We start from the raw sequence: 26,932 nt of genomic DNA on the forward strand, positions 1-26,932 counted from the left end.
TCTTTTCTGCTTGCTTGACGTCTCATTCTTTTCAAGAATAAGTTGGCTGCACCCCATGTACCAGGCATAAACTATGAATTTATTGTGCTACATAAAACTTGAAAAAAAAATCTAATTAACCTTAAGAGGCTCCCTTAAAAGCCTGAGAACATCAACACTTAATGACCCTTTTTGTGTTTTTTGGGGGATGGCTTGGTGGAGTTAGCAGTTTTTTTGAGTTTTTTTGTGGGATGTCAGACCACAGGTAGGGGTAGTGACTGGAGACAGTGAATAGGGTTGGGGTGGGACAACATATATAGCTATAGGCTGCTTTTTATATACTTGTTCAGTGCGATATAATTCTACAAGCCTGCGCAAAGACTTGAAAAGAGAAGCCTACATCCGGTTGACATCATAGATAAAGAGGAGGGGGTCTACATTCCTAATCCAGCACCCACTGCTGTAATTATTTTTATTCCTATTACTCAATGCCATACTTTGTTCCCTTCAGCCCTTCTCATTAGCTCGTCCTGCTTTTATCTTCTCTATATTATCCTTTGCTCACAGATATGCAACTGTCCCTTCTCCCCTCTGCTAAATCCTCTCTCCTATTGCTAATTTCTCACCTCTCGTTTGTCATCCACCATGTTCCAGATGATCTGGAAGTGCCTCAAGTCATTATAGCTCAGCAGCTGGTCCTCCTCAGTGGAGTAGAACAGAGAGAAGTTCTCCACGATGATGGCTGCAGCAATAGGAAGTAATATTAATACTCAGAGACAGAAATGTTCCATAATAACAATATCAATGTAGTCTCCATTTCGAGCAGCATCAATCATCTTTACTGTATTTCTGTAACAATGAATGCAAGTTGTTCTGCTGCAGTTTAGAGTGCTACATCTTTTTATTGTATGATGCCATGAGAGCTTCTGGGAGACAAAATGAATCATATCACAATAATGGGTTGATTGAAACCCGGACTGTTACATATATTAATAATAAAACTCATAGCACAAGCTAGAGCAGGAAAACAATCCATTTGATAGATTTGTTTCACTCATGCGCTTCCTGCTTTTTCATGAATTGCTTTTCTTGTGTGTGTGATTTTAATGGGTTTCTTTCTTTAGATAAAGTGCTCCTTGCAAAAGATCAGTAGTAGCTTTTGTATTGTAATAAGTATCTAAGGTTTATGCCTCACCATCTGTGTCTTTCCCTGAATGGATTACAACCCATAGGAAAGAGAATGATACATATACAGTCCATAAAACCAAGAGAATACACATTGTAGATCATATTGCTGTTGCCAAGGCTGTCGGTGCTGCCAAGTTTGCTATCTTTTTGAATGTCTTTCATGTACCCGCACACATCTCTTTTTTTGTCACTTAAGTTGTTTACATTCATTCATTCCCTTGGGACTTTCCCTAACCTTAATCAAGAACCAAGTCTTAACCATAAAATGTTATGTGTTACTTCATGGTGACCAGTTTTTTGTCCCCAAATTGGAGGTGAGTCTCAGTAATGTGTCTGTGTGAACAGATCCTTATTCCCACCATGTGATTAATACAATAAACACACTGACCTACAAGTAGGTTGAGCATGATGTAGGCTATAATGACATAGAAAGAGCAGAAGTAGATAAGAGCTCCGGCATAGTTGCCACAGTCAGTCTCCCAGTAGCGATGTTTATCCGGGGTGCAAAATGGGGGCTGTACCTGGGGATAGAACAACCAAAACATGTTCACACCAACATATGAGCCATTAAAATAATAGAAATTACATTTTTTTTATAAAATATAACACATAAAACACAACAAATGTCCCCTGAAATATTACAGGGTTATTAAAGGGTTTTACTATTTATTATTATTTATTTTCTAACTTATGTAGTGATATCTAGACACATCAACAGTTTTCATCAGGACTATTTAATCAATAGAATGTAGTTCCAGCGGAAACTGCTGAGAGTGAGGTCTGTGGACTATCCAATGTAACATTTGGGAGTACCTGTGTTTTTTTGCTGTGAGCACCACAAACAAATATCCATTCACTTCCATTGTATTGGGGTGCAGGCAGAAATTAGAGTGAAGTGACCCTTCCCACACAAAATATAATACAAACAATATACAATATTTTCTCAGATTGGGACTAGATGGTCTGCTGCTTTGTTTGTGTGGATGTGTGCTGGATTCACAGCCCATCTTACCATGCAGTCATGCATGATTTTATTCCAATCTTCCCCTGTGACAATACGGAAGAGAACAGTGATAGCCTTGCCCGCTGTGGAGAAGTTGGCATGCCTGCAATTAGGGGAGACAGACATAATGAGACAACTCTATAAATAAGGGGTTTTGCTGTAGTGTATACAGTCTGCAGTGCTCACCAGTGAGAATAAGCAAAACAATAAAAGACAGGTCAATAAACAGAAACACAAGATGCAATCCTTACCTGTTGATGTTCTCTCCATATTTGACCGTTCCAAAGAGAACAACGCCAGCAAATGCGTAGCAGAGGAGAAGGAGAAACATTCCCACGATGATGAAGAAGCTCTTGTACATACTTACTACCACAGTCAACAGCAGCATCTTCAGCGTCACCTTTAGACATCACACACACATTCAGAAGTATATTTTGTTGTTACAAAACACAGCAAAATACAGTGAACTGAGTTTTTGGCAGAAATGTACTCACATGCTTCCCACATATTGTGAAGAATCTGAAGACAATCACACATGTGCCCATCATGTAGGTATATGCATTCTAAAAGAAAAAAATAGAAGGTAATTATTTGCTAAAATACATTAAGTTGACTTTATTAAGTCCTCCCTTAATGTGACAGCAATTTGTCTAACCAGTAAGGCAAAGTGCAGGACTATCCAGATGACACCAAGTGACGTGACCAGCAGGTCATAGCGATTCCGTCGGCTCTGCCAGTAACCCGCTGGAGACATAGCTATCAGCTTCATGGTCACCTGGGTAACAACACCAACACAAAACTTTAGATGGATATCTATACTCAGAGGAAGCAATCAAAGTAAAACCTTAAAATAGCTGGATGAGTAGACAGGATAACAGGCTCACCTCCAGGACAAATATAAAGGTGAAGACAACCGACATGGTAGCAAGGGGAAATGTTACATGATCGTCTACATCCCACTGAAGAAGAGCAGATTCACACGTCAGTATGTTCACATTTTATACATATGGCACATTCCAATTGTTCTCAACATGCAAAAAAAATCTTATAAAATAAAATAAGAAGCATGTATAGGTGAAATGACATGTTGCCTACCTTGACTGAGAGCAGCACTGACTGTGCCAACACCAGCACAGCAATGCCTCGTTTGAAGAAGGGGTGCTGGGTAATGTCATACATCTTGGCCCGGAAACCCCCGTTTTCTGTCAGGCAGATAGAAAACACAAGGTTTAACTGAAACCTGCATAGTGACAATAAAATTCTCTTGATTATTTATTTCAATGTTTTCAAGGAGCTGGGGTGGGTTGAGAAAATTTAATGACCACATTTGAATGTCTACACTGGCTGTGGCAGTGGTGTACAGCTTGAATCTGTGATAGTATCCCTGTAGCCTGCAGAGGGCACTCGTGAGCTGCTTGGATGGTACTGTCAGTGTGATAATACTTTACAGCGCTGGAGGATTAACACACACATATTTATGTAGATATTTAAAATACAGTGAAAGAGACTAACACCATCTTGCAAATGTGCACTGGATTTTAAAAATTGCATAGTGAGGTTAGTATTACATCACTGACTTCACAAGAGACTCACAGATACTCAAATATTTTGGTTTCTTTGAACTTAAATGACACAATCTTAAGTTCAAAGATAAAGTCCTTAACGTTTCATAATATATCCCATGAAGCATATTTGGAAATCTTTATACTCATGTTTAAGGCACAGTATATTCATATTTGGGATGGTGTATATTTGTGCCTTGGGACTCTCTCTTAGCTGCTTTAAAACAGGATGAGAGGAGTTGATGTGATACTATATTCCATTTGTCACTTCTGCTGCGGCAGCCACTTCTCCAGATTGTTCAACGGTGCAGAAGGGCTGCATCTACACCGCAAAATTGCAAAAATCTGTTGGCCTTCTTCATATGCACTTGTATTTCAAACTCATGCTCGTAACCAGTCTCATATGTCAGCATTCTAGCTTTTAATTTGAAAACTGCTGTAATGCTTGATACAATTGTCCCTGGTGTCCATTTCAAAGCAGGGAGTTTAATGTCTAATGAACATCAAATAGAACATCCTGACAAAATGCTCTAACAAAAGAACATCCAGTGACAGGCAATGTGATTACAAATGACTGCTGACCGCTGAGACAATTTCTGCAAGTACTTTGAGTAGGACCATGTGAGTTAAGGCCAGTTCAGTGCTGTAATAATCTGCCAGTAGTGAGTGAGTGGCGCCAGTGCCGAGGGCCTTTGGATGTGGATCAAAGTCAGGTTGATACTGCTGGTGTCAGCGGCACTGCTGACTAAAATTGAAGCCATTGATTTTCTGTTAGTTCTCAGCCTCAGCTGTACTAACAGGCGTTTTCCCACACTGCCTCCGAGAACCTTCAACTATTCTCACGACTCCAATCACAGAGGAGCAACAATGTAAATGCACAGTAATCCCATGTTAAAATGTTATTGATAGAACTATGAGGCTTTGCTTATGTATGAAATTCAAGTTGAATATTTATCCAGTTACTGCTTGTCCATTCATGTAAATTTAGTGTGGATAAAGCTGGTAGTTTACTTCAACAGAGGTGTCAAAATTTAATAAAATCAGTAAATATATTTCACATAGAAGGCTGTGACATGCATGATTCAGTGTCTGAGCCATTTGCGTTCTGTCTTCCTTTTCACTTTTTTTCATTACTGCTGCTAATCATCGATAGGGTGTCATTATAAATCCTTCCCCCCAACACACACACGCCACATGATCAAACAGCGAATGGGGCAATGACGTGACTTTCATAATGTTTAGTATGATACTCTATCACTGCTTTGTATTACAGAATGATTAAAAAAGCATTTGTTGTGTGTTGTGAAAGCATTTTTAATATGTGTGTGTACCTGGGCGAGGAGGCAGGTGGAGAGGTTGGGCTATTTTCAGTCTGCTCTTCAGATCCTCCCATCTCCTCTGGTCCACAGTTAGCAAAGCAGTGCCCTGGTGGTGGGAGACACAACACATATAAAACCTGGAGTGGTTGTCCTGCTGGACTGCAGACATCCCTGCCTGCTTCTCTACTCTCTTCACTGCCAATAAAGGCAAAAACAACCACAGAATAATCTTAATAATCATAATCTTAATAAAGTATAAAGTTGTATCTCATAGCTGGAAGTTATTTAGTGAGATACATGAGGTGCTTACCTTGTTCTCGTTGAAGTTTGCAATGACGACGCCTACGAACAGAGTGAGTCCAATCATGCATCCCAGAAACACAAAGACATGGATGTAGATGCCATGGATCTGCCAGCACAGAGGTAATAAACTAAACTGAGTAACACTCACACTGCTGTTGCAATACATGAGACAGTAATAGACAAAAATTTTTGGTGGCAGGTGTTAGAAAAGTAAGATCAGGTTCAGTACCGGTCCAACGCGGTGAATAATGACATCTCGGACTTCCACCCAGCCTTTAAGTGACAGCACTTCAAAAAGAGCCAACATGGCATTTCCCACATTGTCAAAGTTAAAATTACGAGGGTTGGCCCTGGAGGAGGACAGAATGGAAATATTAATCACTGGCTGTGCTAAAACATTCTTAAATCAAGCAGTAGTGAAAAAAGCAAGTGTTACCAGACTCTAGGTACCCAGAAACCCGGTTTCTTCTCCCCAGGCTTCAGTCTCAGGTTGAGGTTTTTGGAAACGCTGACGTTAATTCTAAATATACCGTAACAGTCCTCCTGTAACAGCACAGTTTAAGAGCAAAACACAGAATGAAGCAACCATTAGAACAGCGTCTACAACAGAAAAATAGAGGTATTAGTGAAGTGGTTTACTGCATTTGTTGTATGAAAGAAATACTAAAATATTTAATTTGCTAAAATGATAAACACACTGAGAATATGACAATAATGAATATACTATACTTGGTTTTACATAATGTATAAGGGGTTTTAATAAGAAACGAAATAAGAATCTTAAAAATTAAAAAGTTATAACAGTTTGAAGACAATCATATTAATGCATGATAATCATTAGCACGCTTCTTACCAATTAACTTTAACATTTAATGTTTAACCATTATACTATATAGAACATTGTAAAAGGCTTTTTATATAATATAAGATGTATTCTATAATGGCACAAGCTGAAATAAGAATAATGACTGTTTCTAAGAAAGTATAGGATAAAAGGAACCACTGGATTATCGATTTTAAAGGGGAAACCCCTTTTACTTGTTCTTGTGGTTTCCTGCAGGGAGCGTGAGATGAGAGGAGGTGGTTTAGTGAGGAGATTATGTTTCTTGCTGTACCCGTTTAAGGATATGGGGGTCGTTGCACTTGGCAAGCTTTCCGGCAAACAGTTGAACTCCGAAGCTTGCGAACACCAGCATTAGTGTGAGGAGCAGAATGGAAACCTGCAGGAGAATCAATCAAGAGTTTAAGGCAGACAGTTCAACATAATCCAAGCCTGTGAGATTAGAGAAACAGCTAAGCATGTGAGACAGCTGTGAACGTTGAGACCTCAGCCAGGAGAATCCAAGTCAGACCCAGAGAGAATCAGTACCTATTGTAAGTTCCTAATAATATAAACAAAAATCCACATTTTAAGACATGTGCTATAAATCATGGATCTTTTTCTGTCAATCTTTTTCCAAAGAATGCAGCATCTTAGTTTTTCACATATCTCAGTGTTTTTCAGACAACCATTTTCTCCAAATCATCAATCATTATAAGTTTTCAATAAATTATGTTTAATGATATACTGCACTGCAGTGAAATGTAAACATTTAGCTAATGGTCCTGGTAATGCTCTATCTTCAGGTCACTTATATTCCTAATTATTTCCTACAGTATTTCTGAATATAATGATCAACTGGAAGCTAAACATTTACCAGAGTGAGCTCTGTTCACCCACATTTACACACACATATCTGTAACGTACAGTATATCAACCAGGACTGACAGGAGTAAGTGTAATGAACAGCAACTAACTAACTTACATTACTACTTAAATGTAGATTTTGAAAATAGCTTAAGTATTGTAGCAAGCACACTAGCCACTAACCAGAAAAATCTCCTTGAATCCTTTGAGAACCTCCCGCACCACCTTCCTCATCTGGGGTACCAGCTTGAAGATCCTGAGCGGACGCAGGCAGCGCAGCATCATCATCAGCTGAGCCCCAGACTCAGGAGGGATGTCAGGAGGCAGCCAGCATAGAAAAATCAGACTCACCTACAGAAGCAACATGAATGATCAAGGGAAGAAAAAACTAAAAATAACAAGAAAACTTGGTAATATTTTAATGCTATTTCATCATTTGTTGCAGTCTTCTTGTGTCACAGTTTATAGCCTTTTATTTACATAAACAAAGTCCCCCATTCCCATATCACAATTAACCTAAGACAGATACTGTATGTTGTCCTACAACACAACTGAACCAAGACTAAATCAGACTTCCCTGGATTACACAGCATGTGATTATTTTCTTTGCACAGGTGCACAATCAACATGGAAATTAGATGCACATAAGAATTCAAGTTATTTTGGAAAGCTAGTAAAATGTGAAATGATGATAGTGGGGTCAATGATCCACCCTTAGAGAGTTTTTTCCAGTATGATTCCTCCATTATGATCATATCAATTTTTATGTTTAAATGACGCTTAAATTAGAAGATTTTTTTTCTCACGAGATAGATGAAAATGTCCATCACTCCTCCAAAGTCTCTGATGACAGCCGTGGGGGTGAAGAACAGACCGTCGGCCATGATCTTCAGGTTTAGTTCGATGCTCATGAAGATCACAAACACATACTCCCCAATCTGAAACAGAGAACATTGATGTGACAACATTTTCCATTCATGCATACACTGGCTGGTTCATGCAACCATCTAGTTTGAATACCTGAAGTGTGGGGACTTGCATGATCCTGGTGAAAGGTGATTCAAACATCATGGAGATGCAAGAGCAGATGGTTACTATGATCATCACCCAGTCCAAATAGGTGACCAGGCCCAATAGATCACTGCAGGAACACACACATAAATAAAGTTACACAAAAACACAGTTTCTTTTTAGAATTTACACAAAGTAATTGTATATTCAGCTTAAGTAGGTCAAGAAAGCGATTTGGCGTGCAAACCAGCACGCAATCAGGGATAAGTCAAGAGAGAGAGAGAGATGCAGAGAGACAAAGAGAGCAGGAGGATACATGGGGAGAGTTATCAGAAAGTGAGAATGAAAACATCTTTTTGTGTATATGTATGCACAGCCCTGTGTTCTACAGCAGGATATCTGTAAAAATCCCCTGGCACCAATAGTATCTGATGCAAAGGACTGCCTCTCACTTCAATAATGAGACTGTGAGCTTGGCTGAATTACTATCAGGTTGCATAATGGGTGAGATCTATTTCACAGCTCCTCACTTCAGTTTTCATTCCTCACTGCAGTTTTGGAGAAGCACAACAGGCAGGCAATAAGCTACAGAATTAATAAGTATTCTACTGTTGTGGAATAAACAGATCAATAGAGAGTGAAGGAATCAATAATTCATCAGACTTACTACAGTTGGTGGTATTTGGTGTTCTTCACTGCTCCTGTTATGGGGTCAGTTTTGGATCTAGATATGAATTCATATAAATAAAATAAATTGTCAGCATTTTGACAGAAAGAAAGGAGGTTACACATCGTGAATACAAACTGAATTCCAAAATGTTTATCTCATGGCCTCCTGGAACCACAAAATGCTGCCTTGTGAAGCTGGAAAACAACAAATAAAGACCTGTACAGGTCTTATATTAGCTCAAATGTAAGACTGATCTTACACATTGAAACGAGCTCGAACGATCATCCTGCAAAAATTCCTGAAGCGGTGCTCCCGACCAACAATAAAGAGAGGCTTATCAAAGTAAGGATGGTTCTCCCTCAACTCCTCCTCCTGGACCTTTCTGCTCAGCCACACAAACAGAGAGATGAGATAAACACCGGTTATTGTACAGTATATCAATGACACAGCAAGGACTGAATGTTGCCTACAAGCAATGGTTAACAGGATGGTATTTTTCTTTTGTTGGGAACTTACTTTTACTAGCTCATATTTTGTGAACATGTGTGTGTGTGTGTGTGTGTGAATACCTTTTCATCTCTGCTTGCTCTTTCTTTTCTTGGATCATCTTGATCTCACTGTCCTCTCTCTGGGCGTTACGGTAGCGTACCGTACTGGAATGCTGGGCAAAGAGACAATAAAGATGTAGCGAGTGACACATTTTTAAGGTTTTTCCTTAGATTTTTATATTTCTTAGATATTTTGAAGAATACTTGGATAAATACATAAACAACTAGAGCCGAGTTTGAGAAAGCTATTCTGACATGCAAACACATAGTACAATATGTTATGTCAGTGTGGGTTTGCGTGCTCACATCTTGGGTGAGTGTCTCCAGCGACTTCCCTCGGCTGATCCTCTGACTAGTGGAACCATGTCGCAGAGATCTGCAGATACAAAAAGCAGACAGTGAGAGAAAAACACTTGAAGTATCTAATCTAGTATAAAAGTTATTACGCTTGTTTGCATTTCTGTGTGTATGTGGGTGTGTGCTGTCGGACCTGCGCTCTTGGCGTATGTGATGCTGGACACTGAGTATGGAGCGTTCCTTCGCTGGCTGGCCTTCAAAGGAACCACTTAGCATACGCTGTCTGGTACAAGCCCTGGGAAAAACAAACACAAACATTTTTTTTTTTCTCCTCATATCGAATATCATGAATATTATTAATATCATGATAAGAAAAAAAAACAGATCACCAGCTGGTAATCACAACACAGCTGGATCTGTTGCATCTTTCTACCTAACAAGGTATCTGTAGCCCTTATAAAACTGGACTCATAATAGCAGCGATCCAGGGCATCATTTTGAAACAGGTAACATTCATTCCATTAGTCAGTGTGTGTGTATGTGTGTGTGTGACTCTGGGTGTTCCTGTTTGTTCTGGCTAACAGCAGAGTCATGTACCAGAACAGAGCTAATGACACTGTGGGCACCAGCAGTGTGTATACCTTAATCATTTATGCAGACTCGAAGCGATTACTTGTTTATTGGCTGTATGTATGTAAGTGCTTGCGTATGCTAGATTGTGTGTATATTTGCTTACGTTGGTGCGACTGTGAACCTAATTGTGTGTTTGTGTGGAAGATGGCAGGCCAGACAGAACGTGTTATGACTACTGATACGCTGTCTATCATTCAGACTGACAGAATAAGGGAGGAGGGGCAGAGGGAGAGCGAGCCAGATTGGACACGGTGCTGGCGAGCTAATCTACACTTAGTGCCAGCTCTGCCATGCTGAACAGCAAATTATCCATTTCCTTCATTGCGACAGTAAATGAGTCTGAAGAGGGCCTGCATGTGTCTTGTGTGTACGTGTGTGTGTGTGTTTGTGTGTGTATGTGTGTGATAAAGAGAGGCATTAACAATACCAGAGTGCTGTTACAGCAAAGCTACATCTAATATGCACACACATTAAAGTTCACACACTCAAAGTCTTTGATGTGTTTTATGACTGTGGATGGCGCATACTAAACACATCAATTTGCTTAGCTGGGGTCTCCAGGGATGGTGTTAATCCAAAATTTTATGGTGTGAAAAGATGTCTAGACGTGCAGGTTAAAATTGGGATAGGTTTGATCAAAAAGGGTGAAAAAAAAAAAATCAGGCAACATGTAACCGTTGTTTCTGCAGCATTTTAGTTGCAACATTTTATCATGGATCAGATAACTAACTACATGTTGAAATACTGTCACTGTAAATTTCTGGGAACAACAATTTTAACATCTGCAACCTTTCAACCTAATGTAACCCAGGTTTGATCTTGAAGACATCATTTGATCTGCAAATGACCAAAACCACACTACTGAATAGGTGTAGACATGTCTTACCGCAGGATTTTATTGATAGTAGTTTCCTTTTCCAGGAGGTTACGAGCTCGGATGCTAAATATTGACCTGCGAAGCTGAGAGAGCACACACGGGTTGCAAAACAGTGAGAGTCTATTAGTGGGATTTTTTAAATGTTCCGTAGTCTTCCAAAAACACACCATACACACTGAGTACATTTACATACACACTAATATTCCACTATTATTCTGAATATGACAATATTCTGAATTTGATACAGGTCATAATCCATTTGGATATTCCAAATTAAGCCTTATTCCGAATGTAGCATTTTCCAATTAAGACATGTGGGATATCCTGACATGCAGCCATGGACTGACAGGGACGACTCAGCAGTGTAGTAAACATCATGGGACAACCTAAGTACTGAATATGCTTGTAATTATACATTTATATTGGTCATTTCAATATCACTTCCCTCTGCATGTCAATGGAAAGATTAGTGGAATAATATTCATTTTCATTAGCCATGTAAACAGCTTAGCAGGAATATTGTCTTTTTCAGAATAAGGGCAAAAACCGGAATATTTTGTGCATGTAAACATAGTCACTGTAAACACTTGGTCAAATTTGCTATCGTTACTGTATTTCTTATTGCTGTGGTTTATCTACTGGATATAGAACCATGAGGATGGAGTCATCACCGTCATATCCACTATCCACAGTAGGTGTGTGTGTGTGAGAAAGAGTGAGGAAATGAGTAAGAGAACGAGTGTGTGAAAGTACCTTTTGATCGATATACTTGTTGTCTTCAATGGCTGAGCGTTTGGAGTGGTCACAGGAGGAGGATGAAGCGGAGGGGAGACGCCGGAACAAACAACTGGTGTCCTGCTGCTGCCGATCAATGAACTGCTTCATAAAACTCTCCCTAGAGTACACAACAAATAACACACACACACATGCACACACAAATGTGATGAAGTGTCCTACTGTAGAAATCCATTTGCTTAAAGATAGAAAAAAATAAGCGTATTTGTATCGTAACACCAACAATTTCAGTACACTTTCAGCTGCAAAATATGTCAGTGGAAGTTCTTGCTGCAGCAGAAGAGCTCCAGAAGGGGATTTCTGTGTTGGACACAGTTAAGCTCTCCTGCTAAAAACTGCATAAGATACAAAAGGCTTTCCTGCAGAATACTGTATTATTGGTGTCTCTAGTACTCGTTGTTGTGGTGTTCTCTCACTACTTCCTGGTAATCACTACTCAATAAAACCTTGTTTTTTCTTTGATTTTCTGTTGATGTGGTATGAGCTTCTGTAAGTCTATATATATATATAGTGGATATTGATGCTCATTCTAATGACGAAGTTCCTCTTGTCAAAAAAACAATTGTTACTGGTGCTTGAAATATAAGATCAAAAAATCTAAAACAAATATGCTGTAAGAATCAACTCGGTGTGCGTCTCTCAGTGACTGTGTACCTGATTCTTGGCACAGTGAAATCTGACGGGAGCTTGGAGATCTTCACCATCTGAGGTCTGTTGGGGAACTTCTCAAAGATCCTGAGTCGTAGAGGGAGTTTCTCTTTGGTGTCAGCATTGGCTTCACTTTGCTTGAGCTAACAGGGGAAGGGAGAAAGCCAGTTAATGCATGCAACAGAAGAGCAAGACGGATATAGTAAAAGGGGAGAGTCAGCTGCATGACGAGAATGAGGGAGAAAAGCATTAAAACAATACAAAGGGAAAGAGGGGCACAGTTAACTTGAGTTTGGGTTGTGGAAAGGTTTGACAACTGCATGAAGTCATCCTCGGTATTTATGGGAGTAAAGCACCAGATTAAACTGGGTTTTCCCAGAGAAAACTGTGAAACGCAGAGGTATTACCTTTAAGAGTGCAGCTTTAAGTTTCTGCCTGATGATGGCAGCAACACACTTACATACAAAATGCACATCACATACAGTACAGTACAGACAACCACGTTTAGGATGAGATCCCACTTACTTTCAGAAAAGAATGGAAGAAGGCAACAAAAGAAAAAAAGAAAGATTACTTTGGAGTGGTTGATGGAGAAAAGAAAAGGTAGTGAAAGAATAACTCGCACGTGTGCAGACTTAAGCACAGTGGCACAGGTTGACAAAATAAAAAGATGACAAAGGGAATGAAACCAATTATTTCCATTTAATTACATATGGGGGGAGGCTGATTGAAATTCCCTCGCAGGTATTCTCTGTCTGGGTGCCTGGAGATAACCCCTGATGTATTGCAGATTAGGCCTGGAAGTGAACTGCATTTAGAGCAATGGTGAATGGCAGCTTATCATTCCGAGCAGGCAACCGCTGTGAAACATATTGACTGGGCTCGGTGAACGTTTCTCTGTCAGTCACGCTGTTTTTCTGTCTGTCTGCCGATGCAAACGTCCCTCCACGCTGTTCATGCGTATTGGTATTTCTGTCTGCGCTTGTCTGACTGCGAGCAACCGAATGACTGGAACAGCCTCTCATTTTTGAGGGATAACAGTCAGGGAAAGGAAAGACCTGACAAAAGAGGGAATGTAAATCTGTCTATTTTCTTTTTCTAGCAGACTAAAATGTGAGAGCTTCTTCTTCACCCTGAGTGGGTGAGTGGCGAGTGGCATACTGTGAAGACAGAATTATGCACCGACATTTGTTTGCCCAGGGTTTCTGTCTATATTCTGACTCCTGAGATAGACACAGGATAGAGAGAGGGGGACAGAGCATGAGACAAAAAAAGTCAAAGTAAAAGTTGACTGAAGGAAATGTATGGGAAAATATGTATGACAGAAAAGTTAAAAGATGATTACAAATAAAGTTGATTGTTAGAGGAAAAATAAGTCTTCCTCGTTAACATGGCTTAAAACACGCTTTTTAAAATATTGAATCTACTGTAATAGCATAGAATTGAAAATAAAAGTGTTGAGCAAAATAGTGCTCTTCTCTCTAGTGCTGCAGTTTTCTGTGTGAAACCTGTTGAAAGTGCTGCACTCATCTCAAATAGTATCTGTATATTTGGTTGTTGAATTCCCTGCAAGTAACACACAAGCAAGCAACAAAATCCAGCATGTACACACACACAATGCAGGATTAATATGGACCCTTCAGTTCCCAAATATCCTAACCAATTGGGCCAACTCAGCGAGACGTACAGTTTAGCCAAGGCTCAACACCCTTATCTGCAGCAGTATCCCATTACAGCAAAACTTTCTGTGCCATCTATTGTCCTTTGTTGCTCTCTGTGTTCAACTCGCTTCCTCAGCCTCTCAAAGAATTTGTTCTTCTCCATCAAAGTGGGCATCTATCCACATAGCTTTATATAAGACCACCCCAGTCTCAAAATCTTGAGTTTCAACTTCAGATTCTGTTTATCGCCTCCTTCCCTCACATTCTTCTTTCCTTTCTAAAAGAGGGGAAAGAAGAACTGTAGGGAGAGGAACAGACTTAGACATTCAAAAAGAATTGCTATTAAAATCTTTCTTTCATAAATAGACTAATGTGAGTGAGGCCCAATTATTCATGTACTTCAATTTATGCTGCATCTGGGGACCCACTACCGTGCAAATAAATAAGCAAAGGGTACACTGAATTTAATTTCATTTTATTCTGGGAAAATAGTCCACTGTACCATGGACCATTTCGATTCCTTTGTGTGGTGAAGTGCTATTACAGCTCATGGCAATTAATGTCCAGAGGCCAATGTAAGAAGAAGTCCTGTCAGCTATGGTACCAAATGTATAGTTTCCTTAGTTATTGATGCTGTGCAAGGCTGTTCTGTAAAAGGTGAGGAGGTGCACCATTAGCTGCCATAGATCACCATTAACTGTATGTGCTAACCCATTGGTCCTTCAGTCTGGTCAATACATAGGATCAATAAAGCACACATGGACAGACAGAAGCACAGGAACAGGGCACTTCCCAGCAAAATCCATTCTCTGCCGATTATAGGTTTTACGTGTTATCATGGAACAGGAATCGATTTCTCCTGTATCAAAGTACAACCATGATAGTACCAGGTATTATGTATATACATATCTATGCATTCAAATGTATCTCGTAAATTTATCAGTGTGTGTGTGTGTGTCTAAGTATTAAGAGAGATAAGTTCTATTTCAAAGTGCATATGTGTGTGTGACAACCATTTCCACCTGTATGTCTGAATGTGTGTGTGTGTGTAGGAGAAAATGTCTCTGTATTTTTCTTTGTGTCACAGTGAATGGTTGATAAATCAAAACTACTGCTTCCCTTGCCACAGATGAGATTTAGTGTACGGTGGTGTAACAATGGGGCCGAGACTAATGTGTTTTGCCTTGAGACCCATTCAGGTGACCTGCCACTGCTTCCCCCTCCATTCAAGCCAATTTCAGGCTTGGATAAGCTAGGGAGATTTCCGACTGGGATTTCCACAGCTTTCCTGACCAGGGCTGAAAGGAAGAAACTAATGTTGACCATTAGCATTAGACCAAATTCAGTCTTAGCTATAGTTCAGTGGGAGCATCAGGAGAAAGTAAAGTAGTTAGCATGAAAATGGCCCAAGACAAGTCTGGCACAATATTGAGTGAAACCAAGCTGGGAGTAAAAGCATTTAACAGGAGCAAAAAAGCTACTTTCTTGCAGGGGAAAAGTAGTAAAACCCCTGTATAATGACATGTTTCGGTGTCAACACCTCCATATAATATGTATGATTACATACAGGATAAGCAAGTTATCACAAAAGCTGTATATTAAAGCTCCAGGACAGGTAACATGGAGCTTGCTTACAGTAGAGGGAAATTATTCAGCTTCTTTTTGACCTGCAAGTTAATCCATAATAATCCTTAACAACTTTATTGCATCTTGTATGCACACAATGGGCTATAGAGCTAGGCAAACCCAGTAGTCCTTTAACAACTAATCCTTTAACTGCTGGCAAACAACTTGAAAATCAGTCACTGCAATTACAACATTTTATGTTACTAAGAGAACAGAGGGACGTGTTTATATGTACTTTGCGTAATCTGCGTATACTGTACATGTAGCATATCAGTAACCAGATTTCTCCTCTATCCTAGACCTCATTTTGGAAGAACATCTTACTGATTGTAACTGTATTAGTGATAGAATAGATGATAGCTGCCTTCTGACTTTCGTTTTGTAATCTGATTACTTTAAGTGCATGTAAACACACTGATTGATAAGGCAGTACAAAAAAAAACAGTCAAAAGCTTTCATCTCTCATCTTGGTCATCTGAACATTTAGGCATAATGCTTTCATAGATGCACATGCTCCAGCTAGTGACTCTAATAGGCATGTGAATACACATTTTCCCACTTTCCCACCTGAACTCTCTGATCAGTCTTGTCAGAGTGGCTCGGGGACGTGCGAACACAGAGTAGGAATATCTGTGAGAATAGCCAATGGAACAATGGGGAACTGATAAACAGCCACCTTCTAAACTGCTGCCCACACACACTAGCTGAGCACCGGATGCATGTACAGTCATCTGTATTTTACCATTCAGGCATCAAAGCTTGCCATTCACTAGCAACACCAGACAACAGCTGTGCACGTGTGAGAATGTGTGTATGTGTAATTATAGATTTCACATTAATTGTTAGTACAACACAGCCTCCTTACTTTCTTTGTGATGCATCATTCATCATGTGGGTAGTTACTAACTGGCACAGCAGAAAAATACATGGAGTGTGCATGTGCTGTATGTGTGTTTCTCTGTCTTTCTACAAATCTGTCAATAATATCTATGATCAATACTAATATTTAAGTGTAAAAAGGCATACCTATAATACTTAAAATATGTGTGGTCCCTGTCATACATACTAACCTCAAATAGTGGCCACAGCCTTTATTTACTTCAACTGCAGAGGGCACCAGGCCTTTAATGGAAGCAGGCTTATATTAGAGAGACGCCTTTATTTCTAATTCCCTTTGTTTGATAAGTAAATGGTAAATGGACTGTACTTGTATAGCGCCTTTCTAGTCTTCCACTCAAAGCGCTTTTACACTACAAATCATATTTACCCATTCACACACATTCATACGCTGAATGGGTACAGGGGCTACCATGCAAGGTCCCAACCTGCCCATCAGAGGAAGCTAACCATTCACACACATTCATACACTGATGGCACAGCCATCAGGAGCAATTTGGGGTTAAGTGTCTTGCCCAAGGACACATCGGCATGTGGACTGGAGGAGCCAGGAATCGAACCGCCGATCTTACGATTAGTGGACGAACCGCTCTACCTCCTGAGCCACAGCCGCCTGTATATTTGCATATATTTTAGTACAAAGCCTCCTTGTTTTCTGATCTGCTTGTTTGCTCTGTTAAATTTTTGTTACTGCATCACCAGGATTCTACTTACTCCGACGTGTGGAACAATAAATCTAGAGCTTTAGTTCCAACCAGAACGTTTTGGCAGTGCACCACTTAGCTGTAGCATACCATGGATGTATAATAAGAGCTGGATAGGGCGTCGTCGTTCAGCCTTGCAGTCAATTTTTCCCAGTGGCCACTCGCGGTATTGCAGCAAAAAATCCCCCTGCAGCCCAAAAAGGATTTTCCCTGTAGACCACCATTGTAAAACAGACGCCTGTAAAACTGTCCGACAGGACCCCTCAAACTGCAAACAACGTTTAATTGTTCAATTATGACTCTTTCTATTATGAACTTTTGATCCATGGAGGTTTTATGTTTGTAAAACTTTCCTCAAGCCGAGAAAAGCGATTTAAAAATCTGTGACATCATCACAATGTAAAGTCTATGGGCCGAGCGGGAGCTCGCGGGCGGGGCCAGCGTGGGAAGCACTATTGCGCATATTCAGTGGGCTGCACAACGCGAGGGCAAACTCGGAAACTAGAAACTCTTTTTGGCATATGCGCCAGGCGAGCAATTCCTATAGGACTGAATGGGCACCATTTTTAGTGCGGTGTCCAGCTCTTATAATACATCCATGTAGCATACGGCTAGCATGCTCATGGATGTATGCTCGCCGGCTCAACCAAGTTACCCTGGTTACCCGTGCTCATTTAGTGTTGCTGCTGTCATTATTTTTAAAATATATGGGCTAATAGGGCCATAGTGAGTGAGTGAATGTTGGTGAAGCCCAGTAGAAGACCTGTGACGTGACTGTCAAGTTTCTTTCTGCAGAAAAAAAACAAACAAAACAAAACAAAAAAACATGGCTGCCATTCCTTTTACTCTCAGTCGAAAATGCAATATTTTAAGATAGTTGCTGCATTCAAATGTGTTTTGATAACATTTCTAGTGAGAAATGCCTGTTTTTGGGGCCAGCCTTTATTTGTTCATGTCGACCATGCACCCTGCTATTATTGGAGAACCTATTAGAGGCTATTAATTGACTACCATCTTTTATTTGAGGAAATACAGTAACCTATTTGCATTCTACTTTCCATGGTCTTGGTTGGGTTGCCTAGGCCTCGGGCCAATCCAGCTGTAATACCCAGGGGAGGCAGTGTAGAGAGCAAGTTAGCAGGGGTCACCCTCTCCTCTCATTAGCTGAGTAACGAGCCATGCTGTGGAGATGCTGTAAAGCCACACAGCCCGTAAACCTCTAATAGCTACCTCCAATACCCAAAACAACTCTGGGTGACTCTATTATTACCATTATCTCAAAATCCAAACCTATATACAGTCATATTCAACTGTGTGCCTCTGTGGTCAGGTCTTGTGATGCTGAGGTGTCCAGCGGTAGCCTTGTGGTTAAGACTCATACTTGTGTAATTGCAACATTCACAGCTGGGGACCTTTGCTGCAAGTCTTTCTCTTTCCCCATGTTTCTTGTCTGTCTTCACTATCCACATTAAAAAAAAGCCAAATAAAATAATCTTTGAATTCTTGACAAATGTTAAGTTTAAGAAAATTTCATGTTAAAAACATCTGCAAAAACTATATAAGTATATTCAAGCATCATTAATGAGTTACATAAACGCACAGCACTGGGGGGCACACATCCTCAGTCTCTCGGTCCATATATGTAGTATTCCAATTGTGTGGATACTTCTTAGAAAACAGAGCTAGTAAACAAAATGACGATGATGTGCCCCGGCCCGTACCTAAAGTGTCACTGTTCCACAGATAACTTGACCAAGACATCCACTTGAGCACAAAATCTGAGGGGAAAATTAAGTTCAAACACTTTTAAATGGCTGCTTAACATTCCTCAGTATGTCTCCATCCTGCTATAATCATGGGTGAGTTCATTATAACATGCAGCACATACAAAACCATGGCAAAATTAATGTGCGATTGCAGCCAAGTGAAGACTAGAATACACAAGTCCACTGTGTGTTAGTGCATGCTAGTTTTAGAACATGGCAGGCACAGTGCCTGGAGTGTCTTCCAATAGAAAACTGAAGGTGACATTCAAAAGATAAGAACACATTGTATTTGGATTCTCCAAGGGGTACGCTCTTTTCTTCTCTGCTCCCTCTGTCTTCCTAGCCTTTCTTCTCCTCTGCTAAATCCCCAAATAAGTCCTTGGTCCATTAAATCACAGAAATGGAGGACAAGCTTTTAGTTTAATTAATAAATAATGAAGTCCTTGGTGGGAGGCCATAATACGATCAACCCATAATGCATTTGATCAAACTACATTTTTCTTAACAAAATGTATATTCAATGCTGAACGCCTTCTGAAATATGGTGGCTGAAGCACAGGGCAGAGTGAAAACATGTCACCTTTACAATCAAACATGTATGAATATGTGTAAATTAATATTGAGAAGAATCTGGTGTTATGTGGAGAGAAGAGTCCTTAACAGTGACTACTCATTCTAAACCTCATTTATACTCAAAGCAAACATCCATTTTCCCTCTCCTCCCGTTCTCCTTCCTCTCCCTTCCCTCCCATGCTGTGTTTATCTCTTCCTCCATCTCCTTCACCCACCTCCTCCCCCTTCAGTTTGAACTCTCACAGTTCAACTGACAAATATGGAACAAAAAGATAGACGCATCTCTACTGACCACAACACACTGTTACTGCTATGCTTTTCTCAACGCCAACTTTGACATGGCTGTCACACTGGGGGAAGAAATCTAATTACCTCTGTGCCACATCACACCCTCTGTCTGTGGCCAGTGGAACTCCCCACAGTGTTTCTTTAAGGATCTGGTAGTGAGCCATCCCTCACAACTGTGTCTGTTAAACTGATAATATATTGGGCATTTGAGAGAGTAGTCATCCATCACACCACAGCTGATGCCCACATAGACCTCTAAGATACAAAGAGACACACAATTATAAACACAACACACACACACACACACACACACATTTTTCTGGTCCAGCCATAAATCCTTGAGCAACAACAAATCATAATTCAAATTTTGCATGTGTAGGCCTTGCACTAGATGGCAGTATGGTTAGATGGTACAAACTATGAAGCACAGCAGTCCGCTTTATCATTGCTGCAGCCCTAAACCGATCAGATAATCTAGGAATCTAATATTTACCAGTGGGTGCAAAGGAAATCCTTCCCAAAGGCAATTTTGGGTCTGGCTCAAAAATAACAAAGGCCAGAGGCTATTGGGAACACACATGAACAGAGCACAATGGAATCGGTCGCAAAAACTTGACAGATTATTAAAAGAATATAGGGCCAGAAATTTAAAGAAATGTATTTGTATCAAATCAAATCAGGAAATACTTAAATTGTCATGCTTTGAGCAAATTGTTTTCCTTTCCTTCTCTCAAAAATAGAGTCCAACCAATGCTGGATATTTGTGGCAGATACAAGAGTTCCATAACAGAGTCCATAACAGTATAATAATAGTAACATACACAAACATTTTTTAAAAAGGATCCCTTAAATTTGAGTACTATTCTTATTATCAAGGTCTTAATCAAGAGGACCATGAGAGAGGACACCTTGAGTACAGACTATTTTGTCCATTTTGTCTGTTTTTTTATCCTGCAAATTTGTTTTTTAAGAAATTTTGACCAACATATGTACAAAGTGGAACATTTTTCAGATGAAAAATAAGCTTCTCTGTGCTTTTTGGTTAACAAACAAGGGCATATTTTACTGTTTGTAAAATATCTTTATCTCAACGATAACTGGTATTTCTGTGCTCCAATTTGTTGTTACTCGTCAGTCTACCTAATACAGTATACCAAGATATTGGTATGGCCAATCAGTCAAGCTCCATTTCAAAAATAGACTTATCACAAAGGCATATAGTATCCAACTGCAAGTATCTGTGTATGTGTGTTCACTGGCTACTTTGGGTGGCTGCTTACTGTATAGGTCATGAAAATATCTGTGTTATTGTGGTCATAACAAACATTAAAACATTATCTAAAGCCCAACCAAGAATTACCAAAATTGAAATGTTATAAAACAGGTCCTTCATTTTAGTTACATCAAACAGTCCATGACCAGGCAGACCATCACTTTCCAGCACATACAGTATGTCCTCTACAGGCTGAACACTCACAGCTACACCCTCTCCTCTCTGCTCATGAGCATCTGGCAGATTTTGAGAGAATGAAAGAGAAAATATCAAAGGACAGAAGAGAGGTCTCAGAGCTCAATGTGCAAAGGATTCAAATGTCAGTTTGTCTGCATGCATAATGTAAAAAGATTGTAGTCGAAGGAAAGGTAGCTATGCTTTTAGCTTTTCTCACTCTCTGCATTGCTTTTTACATGCTCCTTTTTTTTAACAATTTCCCAAATGTGTTCTTCATGACTCATCTACCTGGCCTGAGGACCTGTTTGATTGCCACACATTTCCTTACACACACACACAAACACACACACACACACACACACACACACACACACACACACACACACACACACACACACACACATTATCATCATCATCACTGCCCTAAGGGGTAAACACCTTTTTCTATTTAGCTGATATCTACCGGCACAGGATAAACATTTTACCCTATCCCTGCACCTCCCCCTGGCCCTGCAGACATTGCTCTGTGGGCAGGAATGATTTGTTGGATGGAGATGGGCCATCAATCTCTCCCATAACTAAGCCCACCAACCTGTCACACAGTAGATGAAGGTAGAGCAATAATGGGCAGCAGCAACGTCCAATAGACAAAGTAATTTTTCTAATCACGTACAGCTATTGGCCCATTCCTGTTGTCCTCCTCTGATGGTGGCACTTTAGATCTATGACTATGACTGTCTGCAGTTGTGCAGTCACTGCAGACTTAAGTTACACTGCGAATTAGTACAAAAAGTAGAAGCAATTTTATCCACTTGTACATGGAGAAGAAACAAGGGTAAAAAGAAGAGGGTACAGCGTTCTATCTCACACAGGCTCCACCCTCTATTGCACTCTATGGGGTAATACTCACAATCACATGCACACAATCACCCACTGAAATTTGCACGTACGTAGCCAGCCAATCAGGACACGCCTACTGATTACGTGTGTCTCATACAGTATATAAGGCAACACTTCGCTGCTGCCTGCCGTATCCCATTAACTAGAAGAGCGCCCCTCAGCCATGCCAACAGGCGGAGTATCTATGAGTTGTACTTGACTTGGTCAGTCTGTGGGCCATTCTGTCGGAATCCAGATGGATGGCCCTGTAGCAGGTAGTCCTCAGGCTGCGGTGGGGAGCAGCAGTGACAGCTTTGTCTTTGCAGGTGTTGGGGCTCATGGCAGTGGGCCATCCAGTGGTTCCACTGGGGCTCCTGCAAATGTGCCACCTGCAAAGGTGGTTTGCCAGCCTGCACTTGGATCCCGAGAGGCACACTGAATGGTGAACGTTCCTCCATCAGTGTATAAGGACCTGTGTTATTGGGGTCCCCACAGCATCTGTCAATGGGGACAAAGCTTGGTTGAATGACCTCCTACATAGCGGTGTTCACAGATGCGTCCGTGACAGAGTTGGGGGGCACATGCCTGGGTAGAGCGATAGGTGGTGTGTGGCCTCCAGGGGAAAACTGACAGGCAGGGCAGAGTCCAATCCGCAGCCCTGTTGATGATGGTGGAGAACCTGTTGTTGTGGCTTCAGAACATCTCCTGTCTCTGAGAACCCTCCACATTCCAGGTCCAGAAAACAGGGGCACTAACCTCATGTCAAGAGGTGGCCCTCTGGCAGATGAGTGGAGGCTGAACCCCAAGGTGATGTAGCAGATTTTGAACGGGTTTGGGAAAGCAGAAGTGGACCTGTTCACAAGTCGGAACAACACTCACTGCCCGCTCTGGTTCTCCCTGATGCTGCAAGACGATCCACCCCTGGGGGTGGACAAGTTTGCACACATGCCATGGCCAAGAAGGCTGCTATACACCTTTCCTCCTCTTCATCTCATTCCCCCTCTGCTGGAGAGAGTGAGAAAAGAGCGGCTGTTGGTCATTCTGATAGCCCCAGACCACCGTTCAGTGCCATGGTATGAAGAGATATCTCAGATGTTGGTGGCCCAGCCCTGGTCCATCCCCCAAGTCTGGGGGGCCCTGTCCCAGGAGGCAGGCTCGATAGGTGCACTACTGACGTTGGGCCGACCTCTCCAGGCTTGGTTCCTAAGAGGGACAGGCTGATGCAGGCTGGGCTGTCTGCACAGGTGGTACAGACCATCCAGGCGGCAAGAGCAGGATCCACCATTGCTTGCTACAAAACAAAGTGGTTAGGATTCCAACGTTGATGCGAGGAAAGTAGATTAGACTCCTGACATGTGCAGTGGGAGAGGTTCTCTCCTTTACAGTATCTAGTGGAAAAGGGGCTATCTCATGCCACTGTTAAAGTCTATGCAGCAGCTATTTCCTCCCATCATGATGGTTTTGGCGACAGACCTGTCTTCGCCCACCCCCTCATGAAACGTTTCTTACAGGAGGTTAGGAGACAACGCCTAGTGATGCATGTCTCCGCCCCCCAGTGGGAACTACAGTTGGTGCTCAAGGCCCTAGTGAGTGATTACTATGACCCCCTGGAGTGGTCCTCTTTGAAGGCATCGTCATTCAAAACAGCTTTGCGGCTTGTGCTGACTTCAGCTAAGAGAGTGAGTTAGATGTGCCTCACTGCCATTTCTTGCATATTAATTATCTAACAATTTATCTACTGTAACAAAACAGTACAGTCAATCGTCACCAAATAGACCACAATAAAACAACAAGGCGGTATTGCGTTTTTAGTGTGAGATAAAAACTAATCCAGGTTGTAGGTGTAAGTAAACCTGCCACCATTACTGCATTGGCATCTTGCCTGTAAATCTGCATAACAGCACTGTAATGAACACATAAAGCCCACATTTTTCAATAAAATCTAGTCCAAAACTACAGTCACTGGGCTGGACTGTCATCAACTGCTGATATAACAAACTTCAACTTTGGAAAGCTAAATCCACAAGCCTTAACTTTTCTTCATCTTCATTAAATCCTGGCATTCCATCTAAAACCATACTATCTGTCTACCATTCCTGGCCAAAATCCAGGTGATTGCTGACCACCAACATCAAACCAGCAGTTGTGTGTTCACCCAGTGAAACTCAGCCGCCACAGTAATGGCAGCGTCACTAGAGCGTGCAACACATAAATCAACTAAATTAGTCTATATGAATGCCAATTTATTTCTGCTGTGCAGTATGAAAATTTTAAATGATATTTCATGAGGAGTTCAGCACTTCCCCAAGTTTGTGTGTGTGTGTGCAGGTGTTAATGTGTGTTTGTATGTGGGCGGGCAGGTGGGGGGTGGGAAGTGCTCTGGTTCCTCCCATCACTTCTGTTTTCCTGTGCTGTCTACCTTTCTCCTGTCCCTGGCTTCATTTCATTAAAAAATTCCAGCTAACCTAATTTCACGCAATAAATGCGTTATCCTAATCAACATTGATGGGTGGTGCATGCTTGCGTGTGTGTGTGTGTGTGTGTGTGAGAGAGAGAGAGACATGAAGAAATTCCTGCTACTTCTGTGCTTCTGGCTCATCACTGTGGTGGAATAAATCGTTTGTTCATTTGCTGCAGCCCTGCTTACTCTCACTTCCCTGATTATTAATGATCACTCTTTATGTGCACGACATGTGTGTTTGCACATGCAAGTGTGTATGCACATGTGCCTGTGTGTATGTATGGGTGTGTGTGAGTGCTGAAAGCAAATAACTTTAATTCTTGTTCTCAGGCTGTGATTACAACGCATAGATTCAGAACTGTTTGACGACAGCTCCCATCACACAACTTTAAAGCAACCAGATATTTCAGCACAGCAAGCTAACACTGATCTGCTTGATCATAGTGGGACTACCAACAAGCCTCTGTGCTCTCCTGATGGTTCAAGCTTTGACTCACAGATGAAATATCAAATCAAGACAAATGGTCTGTCGAGGTTGACAGATGCAAGTCATTCCCCTGAAAGGCTGGGCTGCAATCAGCATACAAACGATGACAGATGTTTTTAGCTACATGCCTTATTGATGATGTCATTATCAAATCAGCAACATGGGCAGACACAGTAGTCCAACTGCTTCACACACACTCACACACACACGCACGCACGCACGCACGCACGCACACACGCACACACACACACACACACACACACACACACACACACACACATTCACACAGTGGTATTTCCATCACTTCAGAGGACATTACATTAACTTATATTCATTTCCTGGAGACTTATCCTAACTATAACGTAGCCATAAACTTACCTTAACTTAAAACCAAGTCTTCGCACTAAAATTAATGACTTACGTTAAGGGGATTTGCTTTTTGTCCTCATAAGGGAGGCGAGTCCCCACAACATGACTGTGTAAACAGATTTACGTCCTCACAGTATGAGGAATACCTGGGGTGGCTGCGGCTCAGAGGTTGAGCGGGTCGTCCACTAATTGGAAGATCAGCAGTTTGATCCCTGGCTCCATCAGTCCACATATCTAAGTGTCCTTGGGCAAGATATTGAACCCCAAATTGCTCCTGCTGGCTGTGCCTTCAGTGTGTGAGTGTGCACATGAATAAGCATTAGAAACTCCTCCTGATCAGCAGGTTGGCACCTTGTATGGCAGCCTCTGCCATCAGTGTATGAATGTGTGTGTGAATGGGTGAATGTTAGCATGTAGTGTTAAGTGCTTTGAGTTGTCAGAAGACTAGAAAGATGCTATTTAAATGCAGTCCATTACTATTTACTTGGTCCCCACAACATAAGGAAAACCTGGACCACATACGCACGTACACACACACACACACACACACACACACACACACACACACACACACACACACACACACACACACACACACACACACACACACACACACACACACCTGGCCATGGCGACAATCAAGGAGATACACATGGGGTGACAGGTGGAAATCTAAACCCACCCTGATGACGACATGATGACGACCGACAAGTGTTGCCTGGTAACTCCATTCATACTGATCTGCTCCATTAATGCTCCGATTAGAGCTCAGATAGGCAATCATGGAGCAGATCATAGCGAGTGGATGGCAGTTTGAGAAATATTGCCATTTTAACATTACTAACTTCATTAAGTTGAAACTCAAGGTAACAGCTCAAAACATATACAAGTAGTATATGTTTATGTTGTAGTCTGTCACAGTTGCTGTACTTTTATGGAGTTGTTAACAACATTAGTTCTATTCTCAGCTCTGAGTCATAAGGTGATCCTGTAAATATCAGCAGCCAAACAGACTGTTTGGCCTCTAAGGTGTGCATTTCTTTATACTGTATAATTCAGAGGTATTTTCCTTTCTATATTCATCTACTGATGTTGCAGTAATGTACTCACAGTGCATTTTAAACAGGATGCTGCTGACCTATTACGCTTAAAAGTAAAATGAACTCCCAAGATGGGTCCTTCAAACTTTTGGCTGACTGAACAACACTGTTAATACGCCAAAATAATGGCTAGAAGAGAGAGGAAGCTAGT

The 26,932-nt window shown here is 41.1% G+C and overlaps 1 protein-coding gene across 5 annotated transcripts in view; it reads right to left on the reverse strand.

Annotated features, from left to right (window-relative positions):
• nalcn (sodium leak channel, non-selective) overlaps positions 1–26,932 on the reverse strand; it is a 79,589-nt gene that overhangs the window by 2,344 nt on the left and 50,313 nt on the right. For all 5 annotated transcript variants that reach the window (XM_042426740.1, XM_042426744.1, XM_042426742.1 and 2 more), the window contains 24 exons: positions 12,527–12,663; positions 11,831–11,972; positions 11,087–11,160; positions 9,761–9,862; positions 9,577–9,646; positions 9,292–9,383; positions 8,982–9,104; positions 8,720–8,776; positions 8,062–8,182; positions 7,848–7,979; positions 7,225–7,392; positions 6,470–6,574; positions 5,791–5,897; positions 5,584–5,704; positions 5,362–5,460; positions 5,064–5,157; positions 3,266–3,372; positions 3,055–3,129; positions 2,826–2,945; positions 2,665–2,733; positions 2,422–2,570; positions 2,180–2,273; positions 1,556–1,688; positions 606–721 (listed from right to left, as the gene is read on the reverse strand). In XM_042426740.1, the coding sequence (XP_042282674.1) occupies positions 606–721; positions 1,556–1,688; positions 2,180–2,273; positions 2,422–2,570; positions 2,665–2,733; positions 2,826–2,945; positions 3,055–3,129; positions 3,266–3,372; positions 5,064–5,157; positions 5,362–5,460; positions 5,584–5,704; positions 5,791–5,897; positions 6,470–6,574; positions 7,225–7,392; positions 7,848–7,979; positions 8,062–8,182; positions 8,720–8,776; positions 8,982–9,104; positions 9,292–9,383; positions 9,577–9,646; positions 9,761–9,862; positions 11,087–11,160; positions 11,831–11,972; positions 12,527–12,663 (2,607 nt within the window). The remainder of the gene's footprint in view (positions 1–605; positions 722–1,555; positions 1,689–2,179; positions 2,274–2,421; positions 2,571–2,664; positions 2,734–2,825; positions 2,946–3,054; positions 3,130–3,265; positions 3,373–5,063; positions 5,158–5,361; positions 5,461–5,583; positions 5,705–5,790; positions 5,898–6,469; positions 6,575–7,224; positions 7,393–7,847; positions 7,980–8,061; positions 8,183–8,719; positions 8,777–8,981; positions 9,105–9,291; positions 9,384–9,576; positions 9,647–9,760; positions 9,863–11,086; positions 11,161–11,830; positions 11,973–12,526; positions 12,664–26,932) is intronic.

This window comes from Thunnus maccoyii, chromosome 11, assembly GCF_910596095.1.
Source record: "Thunnus maccoyii chromosome 11, fThuMac1.1, whole genome shotgun sequence".
Lineage (NCBI taxonomy): Eukaryota > Metazoa > Chordata > Actinopteri > Scombriformes > Scombridae > Thunnus > Thunnus maccoyii.